The sequence below is a fragment of the Herpailurus yagouaroundi genome, unplaced genomic scaffold, assembly GCF_014898765.1.
Source record: "Herpailurus yagouaroundi ecotype Mexico unplaced genomic scaffold, PumYag 160, whole genome shotgun sequence".
In the NCBI taxonomy this organism is placed as follows: domain Eukaryota; kingdom Metazoa; phylum Chordata; class Mammalia; order Carnivora; family Felidae; genus Herpailurus; species Herpailurus yagouaroundi.
Genome location: NW_024412401.1, coordinates 51,109,622 through 51,124,166, shown reverse-complemented (window position 1 = coordinate 51,124,166; position 14,545 = coordinate 51,109,622). Strand labels below are relative to the sequence as shown.

General features: G+C 57.7%; 1 protein-coding gene across 3 annotated transcripts; it reads right to left on the bottom strand.

The window, feature by feature from the left end:
- Positions 1-3,375: 3,375 nt before the first annotated feature.
- DOLPP1 (dolichyldiphosphatase 1) lies at positions 3,376-12,611 on the bottom strand. 3 transcript variants are annotated; one of them, XM_040482606.1, is made up of 9 exons: positions 12,481-12,563; positions 9,775-9,841; positions 8,894-8,994; positions 8,594-8,678; positions 8,406-8,505; positions 8,077-8,175; positions 7,395-7,523; positions 6,871-6,960; positions 3,376-4,869 (listed from the first exon to the last, which is right to left on the bottom strand). In XM_040482606.1, exons 2-9 carry the CDS (start codon positions 9,818-9,820, stop codon positions 4,833-4,835), a joined length of 687 nt encoding a protein of 228 aa, XP_040338540.1. In that variant the 5' UTR covers positions 9,821-9,841; positions 12,481-12,563; the 3' UTR covers positions 3,376-4,832. The 3 variants fall into 3 exon arrangements, with proteins under 3 accessions (XP_040338540.1, XP_040338539.1, XP_040338541.1); XM_040482605.1 differs by lacking the exon at positions 9,775-9,841 and having other exon boundaries at positions 12,481-12,611; XM_040482607.1 differs by lacking the exons at positions 7,395-7,523; positions 9,775-9,841 and having other exon boundaries at positions 12,481-12,611.
- Between the last annotated feature and the right edge of the window lie 1,934 nt (positions 12,612-14,545).

Below are 14,545 nucleotides of genomic sequence, written 5' to 3'. Positions count from 1 at the left end.
AAGGCGGGGGCGAAACCCTGAGAGCAGGATGCCAAGGGGGTGAGGGTGGGAAAGGCCACTGAGCCTGTGGATGAGGTGAACTGGCTGACTTGTGACAGTCACGGGACGGTGGGTCCTGTGGTTTTCTCCATTTTTCAGATAAGGAAACTGAAGCTCAGAGAGGTTAAGGTCACCAGACCACTAAATGGCAGAGCAGAGGTTTCCAGAGGAGCCCCTGTAGCCAAGCACCCAGCCCCAACACCACACCCAGTCAGACAACCCAGGACAGTGGGTGGAGAAGGAAGGAGGCCATGGCTGGAAACCAGCCCAGACCCGGGCCCATAAGCTGGTGATGGAGGAAGACAGAGGGCCCCAGCCTGGGGGGCACAGGAAGGTGCCAACTGGACCAAGGCACTGATCAAGTGGAACTAACCTATGCCAGGCACTGGGGACGGTCAGGCCTGACTGAGCCTCCTCACAGCCCCACGAGGCTGGGGACTCCGTGTCCTCTTTTCTCCGAGGCTAGGAGAGGGACTCCTGTCCCTTTACCCAAAGTCCCCGGGAACCAGAGGTGGGGCCCAGATAATGGGAGGGGGTATGGCCCAGGGCTTGGCCACTCCTCAGGACCCCAGGGCCAGCAGGGCAGGGTAATGCCAAGGGAAGGCGAACGGTAGTGCCCTCTCGGGGCCTTGAGCAGGAAGACCTTCGAGAGAATTCCACAGCACACAGCCTTTGCTCTGCCGCTGGGGCGCTTAGGCTGACCCTTGGCCTCCCTGTGCCTGGGTGTCCTCGTCTATACAATGGAGGTGGTGCTCCTCCCTCTGGGGGCTCCTGGGACACTCAGGAGCAGGTCCCGCAGCAGGAGTTGAGCGATTACCGGGTAAGCCGCATGGCGGCGGCGGCAGGGAGCCCACACCCAACCCAGCCTGGGGCAGCAGGAGAGCAGGGAGAGGGATCCAAGCCAAGGACAGTGCCTGGACAGATGCCCAGGACTCCAGAGGCTCAAGTGCTAAGAACTGCAGGAGTCTGAATATAAGGCAAGACCTTGTTCCCCAAAAAGCTAGATCCTTCAGGAGTGAGGGTGTCCCCTTGCACTTGAGTGGTCACAGGCCTCATGCTACAGAGGCTCATTCCGTTTTCTAGAGCCAAAAAGTACCGGTTGGGGAAGACACGTTTAGCAAAGACAACCCCGAGCAGTGTCATGGGGAATGCATGAAGGTCCCCTGGCGGAACTGGCTGGTGGGGGGCGGGGGGAGATGAGGAAAGGCAAAGAAATCATGAAGATTCAGTCATTGCTGAGGGCGTGACCTGTGACCTCACCCTCTACGAGTGTTAGATGGGGGACAGGCAAGTATTCTAAAGGCCTCTGGACATTTGGGGAGGTAAGTGTTGGGGAGATCGCCCACTCCTACAGGATCGAGTTTTTAAATCCACCTGTTGGGATGTTACACCAAGAGGTACGTGCGTCTTGGGAAACAAATTCTGGGGACACCATCGTGCTCTTCGCCAGCAGACCCACAGCACTGTGGGCCCCCGGGAGCCCGCAGACCCCGAGGCCAATGACACAGATGACGAACTCAGTTTTGCGGGTGGTGGTGGGTTTTTTGTGGTTCGTTTGTTTTTGCAAAATACGAGCGCAAAAGAGCAGCTCTATATTTTGTGCGATACATCATTAAATTTGAACATGCAAGACAATGAATGACTGAATGTTACTTGATTTTTTTTACCTAGATCCATCCCCTAAAAGTTTGTCCACGTTGGCACGAACTTGATTTGGGCTCTCTTCACTGGGAAAGTGCAAGGACAGGAGTCTGCCAGGTGAGGTGACGGCAGGACCACCTGAGGCCCCATCCGGGGGCCAGGCTAAACACCTGGCTTTCTCCCGAGACAGAGGAGGGTGTTTTAGGAAGGTGCTGAGGAATGCGTTGAAGGGGGCCCGGTTGGGCTGGGGGTGGGGGAACCGTATGGGGAGGCTTCACTGCCTCTGGGGGGGGGGGGGCCTGGCCAGTGGGGGAAGGCCGACATTTCAAACATGTTTATAAAGTAGAGTCGGCGAGGCTTGGGGACCGGACTGCAGGGGACGGGGAGGAGCAGGGCTGCCCGAAGATGGGGATGGTAGGCAGGGGGGGGTCACGGGGAGGGCTGTCAAGGGGGGTGAAGGCAGTGAGTCCACCTGGGACTCAGGGAACCCAGATGTTTACTCATTTTTGAGAGAGAGAGACAGACAGAACACAAGTGGGGGAAGGGCAGGGAGAGGGAGACACAGAATCCGAAGCAGGCTCCAGCCTCCGAGCTGTCGGCACAGAGCCGGACGCAGGGCTCGAACCCACTGACCGCAGGATCATAACCTGAGCCGAAGTCGGACGCTCAACAGACGGAGCCACCCAGGCGCCCTTTTTAAAATGTTTTTAAAATTTCATTTTAAAGTCTGTCAGATCTCACTTTAGTTTCCTGTTCCCTACAGATATTTTCAAGTTTGTCTTTTATTTCCTTAAAACGGTAAAAACGATGCAGCCTGTGGCTGACCATGCCGGTACCATTCTGGTCTGTATGGGTCTGCCTCCATTGCCTGCTTTCCGCGGGCTCTCGGTCACGATGCCGCTTCCTTTTGTACCTGGCCACCTCGCTCTGTATCTTGTGCACCACGAATACAGAACTGTTTACATAAGTAACTCAAATCTGAGGTGAAGGTTCCTCCAGAGATTTGTTTGCTCCTGCTGCGCACCTGGGGTGAGGTCACCGTAACTGAACGTCAAGGTTCTGTGGACTCAACACGGATCTGGCCCCAGCCTCCAAGCTCCTGTGAGGACACACAGTTCTGGTTCACCCTGACCCCGAGGGTGTCTAGTGCAGCCCTACGGCACCTCTGCTTTGTGGACCGAGGAAGGACCAGACTGCCTGCCTGGGGCCAGCCCTTGAGTTGGATTTGTACCCAGCTCACTCCCACAAGGGCCTCCACAAACATCCGGCTCAGTTCGCAGTTAGTTCTTGCAAAGCAAGACGCTCACCTGTCCTCGCGCTCAAGAAAAACAGATTAAATAGAGTGGAGGTGGCAGAGGCTTAGGAAGGGCACCCATGCCCAGTCCTCAAGGGCTGTCACACAGAGGGGAAACGGGCCTGGGAGCAGGGCCAGAGCCAGCCAGGACCACACAGCGGGGCAGAGCAGGACTAAGAAACGGGGAGACTTGTAACTGAACAGCTGACTGCGAGGTCTCCTCAGACACTGGTGGGGAATGTCACAGAGGCGGTTCCGACCCCACGTTCGGGGGCTGGGAGGGACTAGAGGTCTTGGAGAGTTTATGATTTTATGGTGTTTGCCATAGCCTTGCCCCTCAGGGTCACATGTCCCCAAAGGCACCCCCAGCTTCCTCTCATGAGTTCATGTGCTCAGGCCGCCAGAGTTCAAGATTTTATTTTAAAACAATAGTAAACAATTTCATTGATTTTTTTCCTAAATCAAACCACCTCACACTTGGCTTGTCTCGGCAAAAAGTAAAAAATAAAAGTAAGAAGGGAAGGGGAGGAAAACGTGGGGACTGACCAACCTTCCCCAGAAATAGGCCCCTGGTCCTGGCATCCGGAATGGCTTTTGGACACTGTCTTTACCAAATGAGAAAAGAAAGCACCGGAATATTGTGCTTCAGCAGCAGATTAGGAACCTCCACAAAGAAAAAAGGGTGGGGTAGGGGGTGTAGAACACAGCTCCCGACCAGCTTGGTTCAATTCTCGAAACTTCCAAAGAGTCTGGAAGCATCTCTTCTCCACAACTCCATTTGAGAGTCAGACTTCAGAGATCGGGTTCCATGCTGGACAGTGGGGATCTGGGCACCCACACCCCGGACACAGGCTTAAGGGCACCCGGGCAGGTGCCCAGGCTCTCGGGAGGGCATCAGGAAGGACAAGGGAACGTTCAGAGCACATGGAAGGAAAGGGAAGGACAGGGACATCACGCACCCACGGCTCCACTCCCCTCACCCGGCTCCTGGTTCCTCTGCCCTTTGCTGGGGTGGAGATGAAAACGAACTGCTACTAGACGGCAGGACAAAAAAAAGAGCTGTAAACAGCCTGGGTTTGCTCACCCACATGTGCAGGCTCTTTTGTCAGAAGGGGACCATTGTCTTGGGGACAGGGGACCGGAGAAAGCCCTTGTGGTGCAGGGGTCGATATGGGGTAGAGAACAGTGATAGCAGCCACCAGATGCGCGCTCTCTCTGGGCCCTGCCCCCCAGACAAGGAAACACTGAACGAAGTTCTGGAATGGCATTGGTGGCACGGGGGGCATGGGGGGGTGCTCGTCTCCTCCTGGGCCCCCAGGCCACCTCTCAGGCCCAGGGAGCGGCGGTCTGTCCCCTGGGCCCAGGACAAAGGGCCCCGGGGAGGCTGACCTCAGCCCCTCCTCTGTGTGCAGGGCATCCAGGGCAGAGCAGATGGGCCCTTCCCGCCCCATCCCCAAAAGCCCATCTGCCTTTGACAAAACCAAAAAATAAATAGTGTGTATTTTTCACGCCACCTGGATTTCCTGGCCCTGCGACCAGGGGTGCAAGCCCTCCTCCTCTCTACGCCACACCCGGTGCCCATGCCGAGGGCGCTTTCCGCCTGACCAGGGGCTGGCAGCAGCACAGCGAGGGTCTCTGGCCGTGTGCCCCTTGGCAGCAGGCCCTCCAGGGTCCCGGTTGAGGGGCCGGCTCGGCCCTTTGGTCCACCTTGTTCATTAAAATTAAAAGAAGAAAAAAAAGGCTCCACTTGGTGACTTGGGTCTGTAGAGGTCTCTGCTTCAACCCTCTGTCATTCTGTCCATCCTGCAAGGCATCATGCAGGCCAGATCTGGAGGCTGGACCCAGCCACACTCACCGGTCACTGCAGTTTGGTCCCCAGCTTACGTTGTCTGTTCCTGCAAAGTGGGGGATGGAGGTCAGATGTGAGGAGGATTCCGGCGGGGGGGGGGGGGGGGGGGGGGGGGGCGGGGTCAAATGAGGGGACTCCTGGCACTCAGTGACCCATGCCCTCAGCTGTCCCTTCCCTATCCACGGTCCCATCAAAATGGGTGAATGCCCACCCCGGTAGCCCCAGTGATTGACTCAAGCTGGGCCGATCAGAGCTGTTGCCCTAGCACCTGGGATTTGGACCCTAGAGAGGATCGGTGTCTCTGGCCCGGGACTGTGTCCCAGACATCTCAGCTCTGGAGTTCAGGAACAGAGCCAGGAGGCTGCGGCAGAGGTGGGGCCCAGGACGAGAGACCTGAAGCCAGAGGGACCTGGCTGGAATCCAACTAATTATGGGGATTGCAGATAGGCCAGCACAAGCAGGGCTCTGTTATCAACAACCGAAACAGACAAAAGATAGCGAGTTCTCCACCTGGAAGCATGTAAGCAAAGATAGAAGGACCGATGGATGTTACACAGGGGACTTGAGTTATTCGGTTGGAGGAAGGACTATATCCATGATGGGCCCAGCAACCTGAGGGAAGCAGGGATAGCGTCCCCCATCTTCTAACGGGGCTCATTGAGGCTCAGAAAGGAGAATGAATGGGTTGACTAGAGTCCCACATAATTTTCAGAAAATGGGGGCGCCTGGGTGGCTCAGTCAGTTGAGCGTCCGACTTTGGCTCAGGTCATGATCTCGGGGTTTGTGAGTACAAGACCCGCATGAGGCCCGCTGCTGTCAACACAGTGCCCACTTCTGAGCCTCTGTCCCTCTCTTTCTCTCTCTCACACTCCCCTCCGCTGCTCACAGTCTCTCAAAATTAAAGTTAAAAAAAATTTTTTTTTAATTCAGAAGACAAACCATGCCCACCAGACAGATCCTGCATGATGTGGCCCCAGGCTCATCCCGTGTCCCTGTCCCCTCATTCCCTGAGCTCCAGCCCCATCGGCCTCTGTCTATTTGGAAGACTCACCAAGTGTCATCCTGCCTCAGAAGCTTTTCGAGTGCTGTTCCCTCAGGATCCTGTCACGGGCTCTCAGGCCCAGGGCACCGATCACACAGGTGCTTCATTCCTCCTGTCCCCCCTGCTTGCCGTGACCATCTCGCTCTGTGCTACCCAACAGCCTGGCACAGAGCAGGTGCACATGGAAATTTTGGTTGATGAAGGCAGGTGGCGGCCAGCCAGGTGGGGTGGGGCTGTGCCAGGAGGGGCCCTTCCACCAATAATGGGATCGCCTGCCCTAACCCCTTCAAATCCCCTTTCTTCACGGATCCGGGACTTTACCCTTAAGCTCATTAGGATAATTTGGACCACGATGCACCAGACAGATTTCTCAGATGCCGCGACACCCTGCCCTGGCCTGCCCCCGGGCTCCTCTCGCCAGCATCCTCCAGGAAACCTCCCAGGCTTACTCTGGAGCCTGGCCTCACCTCAGCTTCCTTTCTGAGCCTGGGGAGAAACCAGGCGTTCCTCAGCCCCGCTGACACCCCACCCAGGATTTGGGGTGAGTGGAGAAGGACAGTCGAGTCAGGAGGCTCCAGAGCCCAGGTTTGCTCCCACTTGCTATGCATCCACGGGCAGCCCCTAACTTTCTATGCCTCGGTTTACCCATCTGTAGGAAAGTGTCTGGACTAAATGACCCCCAGGGGCATCCACATTCGGCAACCCTGAGAATCTCGGCTGCCCAGCTGTCTGGTTCTGAACTGCGGAGACTACAAGCACAGCTCTGGGCCAGACAGCCTGGGTTTCTTGCCAAGCTCCCCCATCCACCATCTGCAAATCCCCAGTCAAGTGACTCCTCCTCTCTTCCTTTGAGCCTCCGTTTCTCCTCCGTAAAGTGGGCCCCAAGGGAGGTTCAATGAGGTAGTACAAGAAAGGTGCTCAGGCAAGTGCCTGGCTATTGGGGAGCCCTCCAAAACAGGGGGCCCCACTGAGTCAGGACCCAGTGACTGCTGTCCCCTGACTCACCTGGCTTCTGCCCGGGTTACCGTGTACTCAAACCAGAGTACGTTGGGAATGAGGCTCGTGTCTCGGATGAGGAAGAACTCAGAGATAGGCCTGGAGAGACAGACACCCGGAAAGCCAGGACCACATCAGGACGTGAGCCTATCACCAAACCAGACTCCCCCACCAGTGCCTGGGGCTGGTGATGCACCCTCCCCACTGCTCAGAGAGCCTTTGCCTGGCCTGTGACCCAGCTGCTGAGAGACCCAGACATGTCACCAGTGTGACACTCAGGCAGAGGCACTGCCCCACGGTATGCATAGCCCAGCAGGCCTCAGGCTGCTTCCTAAGTCCTTGAGAGCCTAGTTGAGGACGGAAAATGGTACCCTGGCTTCTGGGCTTGAGAAAACCCCTGGGGGAGGAGGATGCCAGGCAAGCAGGGCCTGCAGCCCATGCCCACCAGACGCGGGGACGCTAGGGCCCTCCCAGGGGGCCCGAGGCTGGGGGCAGAGGCGGGTGGGGCAGCCACAAGGCCAGGAGGCAGTTACCAGGCTGCTATCCTAGGGAACAGCGGGGTGAGGACCTCCTGGGTGAAGACGAACCAGGCGATGGCCATGAGGCTCCCAGCAACGCCCCCATAGAGCACCTGGCTCCAGGTGTGATACAGCAGGTAGACCCTGGGCCAAGGACAGAGGGAAGTTCATGAAAGCCAGCCGGCCACAGGCCTGCACGATCTCCCAGCCCGAGCGCCGGCTTCCCAGGGACCTATGCGTGCACACGGCAGGGACCCACACAGATGGGACAGACTCCTGTGACTACGCAGCCTCCAAGCTATTTCCAGAAGGAGGCAGGGGGTTGGACCCCAATGGCTGCTCCCCCAACCACAGAACTGAAGGGCTGGTTCGGCTGGGATCTGCCTTCTGTTCAGCCTTCAGCTCTGAGTTTGTCTCCAAGAAGCTCCTCTGGGACACTGGGAACAGATGGCTGATGTGTGCAGGTGTCCCCAGGACCTTGGGCTCAGCCCAGAGGAGAGAGCATGGACTGGGCTAGAAGGGGGAGCCGGAGTCCTAGCCCTTTAAAACAAGGGGCCTGGGACCCCCTTCCCAGCACTGCTCTACAGGCTGTGGGACTCCGGTCCACACGGAGGTCCAACAGGGACCACAAATCCAGCCAGATCCCAGTGGGCAGGGTGGGGGGTGGTGGTGGTAGGGGCTCTCCCTCCCTCCATACCTGCTATAGGAGACTAGAAAGGCCGCAGTGAGAAGACCCAGGGAGAGCACGTGCCTCCACAGCAAGTCCAGGAACCTGGCGTTGTTTGTTTGGTGCATTCTAGGAAAACAGGCCCATCAGGTGGCCTCAGCCCACAGCCTGGAGCCCAGGCCTCCCAAACAGCCCCCGGCCCCCTCCAAATACTGCTTGGACATCTCTTCCTTGGTGGCAGCTCCTCCCACCCCTGGCAGAGGCCAAGCCCCAAGGGTGTCCGAAGGGCTGAGAGTGAGTTCCTGGCAGAGCCCAGCCTGGGCCAGTTCAAGGCCACCCCGGCCAGAGCAGAAGCTTACCTTAAATACAGGAAAAGGAAGGAATAGACGGAGAAGAACCACATGAACTGGGAATGGCTGGAGGGCATCCCGTACTTGGTGCCCACTGCCTCGTGGGGGCCTGGGAGAACAGAGCAGGATGGAAGGATGTAGGCGTCGCGGTAGCATCCTGACCTGGGCACCCCCAGACCCCACGGCCCAGGCCCTACCTCCACAGGGCCGTGGCTCCTGGATGACGTGTTTGATCAGCCAGTTGACCCCCTCGTTCAGTGCCAGGCCCCCGAGGAATGAGATCTGCCAGGAAGATATGTGGTCAGCTGGGCCTCTGTGCCTACCAGCCACCACCCAGGCCCAGAGACTGTGGCGTCTGATTGAGCCTCCCAGCCCAACCAGTAAACAACCCAGAAGGCGAAGGCAGGGAAAGCAAAGTAGCTGGGATTAAACGGTGCAGAGCCCCTCCTCCCTGGCGTGGGGGCAGCGGATGGCTGGGCAGGGCCGGACTCACTCACCGTGTGCAGTTCCCGCTTGAATATGATGAGGGTCACAAAACCAACAATGACAAATACAGGGCTGAGGCTCAGGTAGGCAAGGAGGTGGCCAGAGAGATCACCTGGGGGGGGGGGGGGGGCGGGCAGACAGGGAGAACAGGATGAGCCACGCACAGTAGTCAGAAAAGGGGCCAGCACCCAGCAAGTCAAGTGAGGTCTGAGCCAGAAAGGAGGCCCCAGGAGGGCCCAGAGGGCAGGACCAGGCAGCCATGGACGCCTCAGTCAACCAGGGTACCATACCAACTCAGTCATGGGCACAAGCCCTAATGTGCATAGTTTAAAGCAGGTGCTTCACTGGCCCCATTCTGTGGATGTACAAACTGGGACCCATATGGGTTGCGTGACTTCAGCCTGGAGTCACACAGTGAGAAAGCGATGAGGTCTGGACTAAAATCCTAGCCTCGGGCCTGGTCCAGGTAGTAAACCCATCACCCAAAGCAGGAATTTGAACCCAGCCGGGTCTGAGCTAAGAGGCCAGGCCCCGTATCCCAAGGCTCCCCGGCAGGCATACAAGGGCCTCTGGAACACAGTGCCGTGCTGGGGCTGCGCCAGCCTCGTCCTGGGCCTCCAGGGGAACCTGATCGTCTCTGGACCCTGCAGGCTCCCGACAGGGCCCAAGTGAGGAGAGGGGCGAGGCTGCTTTGCCCAATATGGCAGCCTCTCCACTGGCAAAAAACTGGCACCTCCTACCCCCTTTTCACCCTGCTAACGGGCCTGGAAAGGAGGCCATGCAAGGATCAGGAACCCTTTTGAGAGCTGAGGACACTGAAACCAAGAGACAAGAGCCACTTTCCCCTTTGGTTAATGGCAGAGCTGACAGTGAGTCCAAAGGCTGCCCTCACCATCAGAGATTGGACGCTGCGTGGCTACTCTGGGGTCAAAGGGCATGCATGGCTCATGGAGCAGTTCCTGTGGCAGTGAAAAGGGGATATTAGTACCCACATCTTACAGCTGTGTGAGCTTTGATGCGGCCAGGCCTGTGAGACACCCAGCTCAGCCCCTGGCACCCCGGACACTTCCATGTTGGGAGAACCCAGCATGGGAAATGGTCCACACCACCAGCCTGGCTTCACACAGGCAGCAGGAAGGTGCCCACGCAGGGCCGAGCTCAGAGTCCAGGTGGAAGAGATAGATGCTCCCACACCTGGCCTCACTCACATCTATCCACGGTAGGACTGGCTTGGAACTGGCATGGGGGTGGGGGATAGGCCAGCAACCTGGGTCAAAGGCTAGTGCTGCCCCAAGCCCACTAGGTGACACTGGGTGAGGCCCTCCCCTTTTCTAGGCCTTTGTCTCCTCCCTCATCTACCTGATGACCTGGTCCCTCCCAGCTCTGAGACTCTGGGTCTCTTGGCTACCCAGCTGATGCCTGGCCCGTCCCACAGCCGATGCTACCCTTGGACCCTCCCGCAGGTGCTGTAGAGACTTTGGCCTCACCACTCTGATCTAAGCCCCTCCATGGTTCCCTCTGCCCTTGGGATGAACCCCATCTCAGCTCAGCTCATCAGGCCCTGAAGTCCTCCCACCTCTGCCACAGTTCCCAGGACAGAACTCTAGTTCCCTGAATGATCCCGGCCCTGTCCCACTTCTGGACCTTTGCGCACACAGGCTCCCCCAATCAAGATGCTGCCTGGGTTAATGCAACATAAATTAAGTACCCACCACAGCTGCAACAAAAAAAAAAAAAAAAAAAAAAAAAAAAAGAAGAGAGAGAGAGAGAGACGTTCCTGCCATTGCAGAGCTCTAAGTCTGTGGGGGAATCTGTAACCAGGGCATCGCTTATGATGCACTCGTTAGTATAGATATGGGGCCAGTGTTTCTCCCTCTACACGGTAGGCTCCAGGAGAGCAGGACGGGGTCTCTACACCCTGCTCAATCCCCCAAGCCCAGTACAGCATCTGGCCCTTAACTAGGCTCAAAACTGATGCTAAACGAGTGGAGAAGGGGTGAAGGAAGCAAGGATCAGTGTGATGAGGGCACGAAAGGGGCTACAGAGGAGTCAGCAGAGGACTAGACCTCGGAGGAGGCCCCCAGACTCACCCAGGTCCCTCCTCCAGACGCCCACAGTCCCTGCAAAGGGTCCCTCATCACAGCCTGTGTCATGCTGCTCATGAACACCACGTTCCTTCTTCTCATTTGTGAGCAGAGAAGCTAATCAGAGGCCACAGAGGGGAAATAATGAACGTACTAAGGCTTAGGCAAGCTCCTTCCCCTCTCCAGGCCTCAGTTTCCCTCATGTAAAGTGGGTTTTCTTCACAGTCCATATAGTGCAGGGGGCATATGGGCCTGTTCATCGTTCTAAATGCAGAGCTAGCTCAGGGCCTAGCACCCAGGAGGTGCTCAGCAAATACCAGCTGAATGAATGGTGGGCATAAATGGTGGGTGGGTGGGTGGGCAGGTAGAGTCCAGTGCCTGGCAGGGCTGCCCTGCCCCCAGTATAACCCAGCATACTTAGGGTCAAAGTTCCCTGGCATCCAGCCCTGGGGCCCTCAGCAGGGTCGGGTTCTTACATCTCTGCACCAGAGAGCAGGGTGAGTAGACCCCCCCCCCCACCCCACCCCCGTCCTGGGGCAAATCAGGGCTCCATGAGGGGCCCCCAGCCTCACCCAACACCCAATCATCCTACCCAGGGAGGGTGGGTTGGGCCTGAGGGTCCTGGGAAGACAATATTAACTGCAGTTCCACGCTGAATGCTCATTGTGTCCCAGGCATGGCACTCAGCATTTCTCACACCTCGTGTTGTTTCTCACATCGCCACTAGAAGGAACGCACTGTGATCAGTCCCACTTTAGAGATGAGCTGACTGAGGCACAGAGAGGCGAAGTCACTTGCACCAAGCCTCAGCCCGAACTTGAGCCCAGATATCTCTGATCCTAAGGCCCAAGCTCTACACCGCTCTACTAGCCTCCAGAACGGTCGCTAACGGACCTCTCGGCTGGAAAACAATGCACTTCTAGAGATGCATCTGATTGGGAAACTCCAGAAATCAGATCCCAGGGGCCGCCTGTCCCCTCCTCCGGTTCCCTCTGTCGCGGAGCAGGGCCCTGCTCAGGGCGTGGCACAAGTACTCAAACAACGAAAAGCTTCCCGGCCTCGGTTTGCACACTCCCAGCAATGGGGAGCTTTTTGCAGCCCCAAAGCGCTGTTTGAAGGAAATAGGCACTCCCTGCACGCAGACGAGGGAGTCTGGCTTCTCTGATTCCAGGGAAGGCAGGGAAGAAGGACCCAAGTCCAGGCCAGTCATCCTTCCCCGCCTCACGCGGACCCCAGCCCCATTACAGCCCACCCACGTCCCGGGACCCGGGGGAGCGGCCCGACGGCGCAGCCGCAGAGTGCGCGAGCGAGCCGCTCACAATTTCGCCCAGCTCATCGCCGCACCACTGCGCCTGCGCGGCGCGCGCGCCGGCCGAACCCCTCCATGGCTCACTATTTGACAGTTCCCACCTCGGTCCCCCGGCGCCCCCTCCGCGGGCTCGCGCCGGCCGGAGCGCCCGGGGCTGATGACCCGGCCCCAGGAAGGCGTCCTGCAAGGCGGGACCGCCTTTTACCTGTAGGATATTCGACGTGGGTGAGGGTCACCGGCCGCCATGAAGCGGGGAGCGAGCACTGTCCGTCCGCTGCCATCTTACCCGGAGACCGGGCTTCGCCGAGCAGCCAATGGGGAGCCAGGGGGGCGGTGGTCCTGACCTATCACGCCGGGGAGGCGCCGCGTGCCCAATCGGAGGCCGATACAGGTACCGGCGCAGCCATTTAGCGTGCCGGCCCTGAGGCTGACCCGAGTGGCGAATCAGAGAGCCGGACCCCGGAGCATGCGAGCCGACCGAGCCGGCGTCCAATCCAGGGCGAGCACAGGTAGGAGCCTGGCCAATCAGAGAAGAGGAGGGTTCCAGCACACAACAGAAAGGAGAACAGCCAATCATAAAGTGAAGCGGGCTCACGATGTGAGCAGGGCGGGCCAATCAGGCTCTAGCTTGGGGGGCGTGTTGAACTTTGGTGGGAGCTTTGGTTTGTCTGCAGAGGCTTCCCCTGCACCCCAAGCCGGGCCGAGTTTGGCGGGCGCTGGGCTCCCGTAAGAAGACATACTCGAAGCGGGGAAGCAGCCTCGGCACGTTGGGGTCAGAGCCGATCCACTTTTGCTTATGAGTAAACTGAGGCCAAAAACCCAGAAGGGACTTCTTTTTCTCTGTTTACTGGCCGGCGGCACTTCTGTTAAAAGTGTGTGGGGTGGAGGAGGGGACCCGCGGGGGGCGGGGCGCACACTCCGCGCCCTAAATGCTTTACAGAACGGAAGCTTAACTGATGCTCGGCGAGGATGTTTAAGTGAAGTTGAGAAAGACTCCTTTCTTTCATTCCATTAGTAAAGATGCTTTGATTCAGTTACGTTTATTTTGCTTTAGGCATCTTGAGAGCATTTTAAACAAGAGGCCGGTTTTCCACCTACAGCTTAGTTTCCCGGAAACATTCCTCTCAATGGCCACAAGGCACTGCGTAAACAGCCACACCTTGCCACCCACCTTTCCGTCTCCTCTCCCCACGGTCTCTCCGGTTAGATTGAATTACTCAGGCCAAGCAAGATGCCCGGCCCTTCTTGTCTTCTGGCCTTAGTACAGGCTGTTCTGCTACCTGGAAAGCATCACACGGGTTCTGCCCCACTTTGCCTAGCCAAGTCTGGCTCAGGTGTCTGTTCTCACTTAGAAGTTTCCGTGGCCAGGTGAGAGGCCCGCACGGGGTTCACAGTCGCAACCCCTCTTCTCCCTCAGCACTGACCACACTGGACCATTATTGGTCTTGTCTGTCTTCCAGGAAGCAATGATTCTCTGACTTCATGCAGCACCAAGATCAGCTTGTAGAAATGCAGATTTCTGGGTCCCACTGGGGCCTGGGTTGATCCAGACTCCTGGGCCGGAGTCTTGGAGTCTGCATTCCTATGTACTCTGGGGGCCCTGATATAAGTACGTCTAGCCACACGTGGAGAAGCCTGGGCAACTTGAAGACAGGGCCTGTTACGGATTTGAGCCTGGCCCAGACCAGTGCTAGAAGAAATGCTTGACAAATAGCATAAGACCTTGTGACAAGAATAAAGCTGAGGGTTCCACCGACCAGAGGGGCTCAGTCTGCCACAACCATGCGAGCCACAACCATGAGCTGAGCTGGGCTGAGTCCTGACAGGATGGTGACTCCACCCACCAGCAAGCCATGAGGGCCCACAGATGCTCTCAACTGTACTCAGCTCCCATACGGCTCAGCCTGAGTTTGTCTGGGTCAGCTGGCCCCATCTCCCTGTCACCTGCCCTCCACTCCTCCCTCAGGCACTGCCATTATTAGCCTGTGAGAAGCAGGAGGTGTGAGGAGTGGGCTGTGAGTTTCCCAGAATAATTCTCTGGCGCAGGACAGCCATCCCGAGCCTGGCTGCTTTGCCCCTCCCTGGTTGGCAGCCATTTCACCGATGAGCAAATAGGCCTAAAGACGCAAAGCCCCTGAAACCCAGACCTATCTGACTCCAGAGTCCTCTTGCCTCAGGGAGAGTGTTCTGGAGGAAGCGACAAAGATGAGGAACTCTAAATTGAGAGGGAGTTGTCCAGAGTGGGATTTTCCTGGCAGAGGGAACAGTAT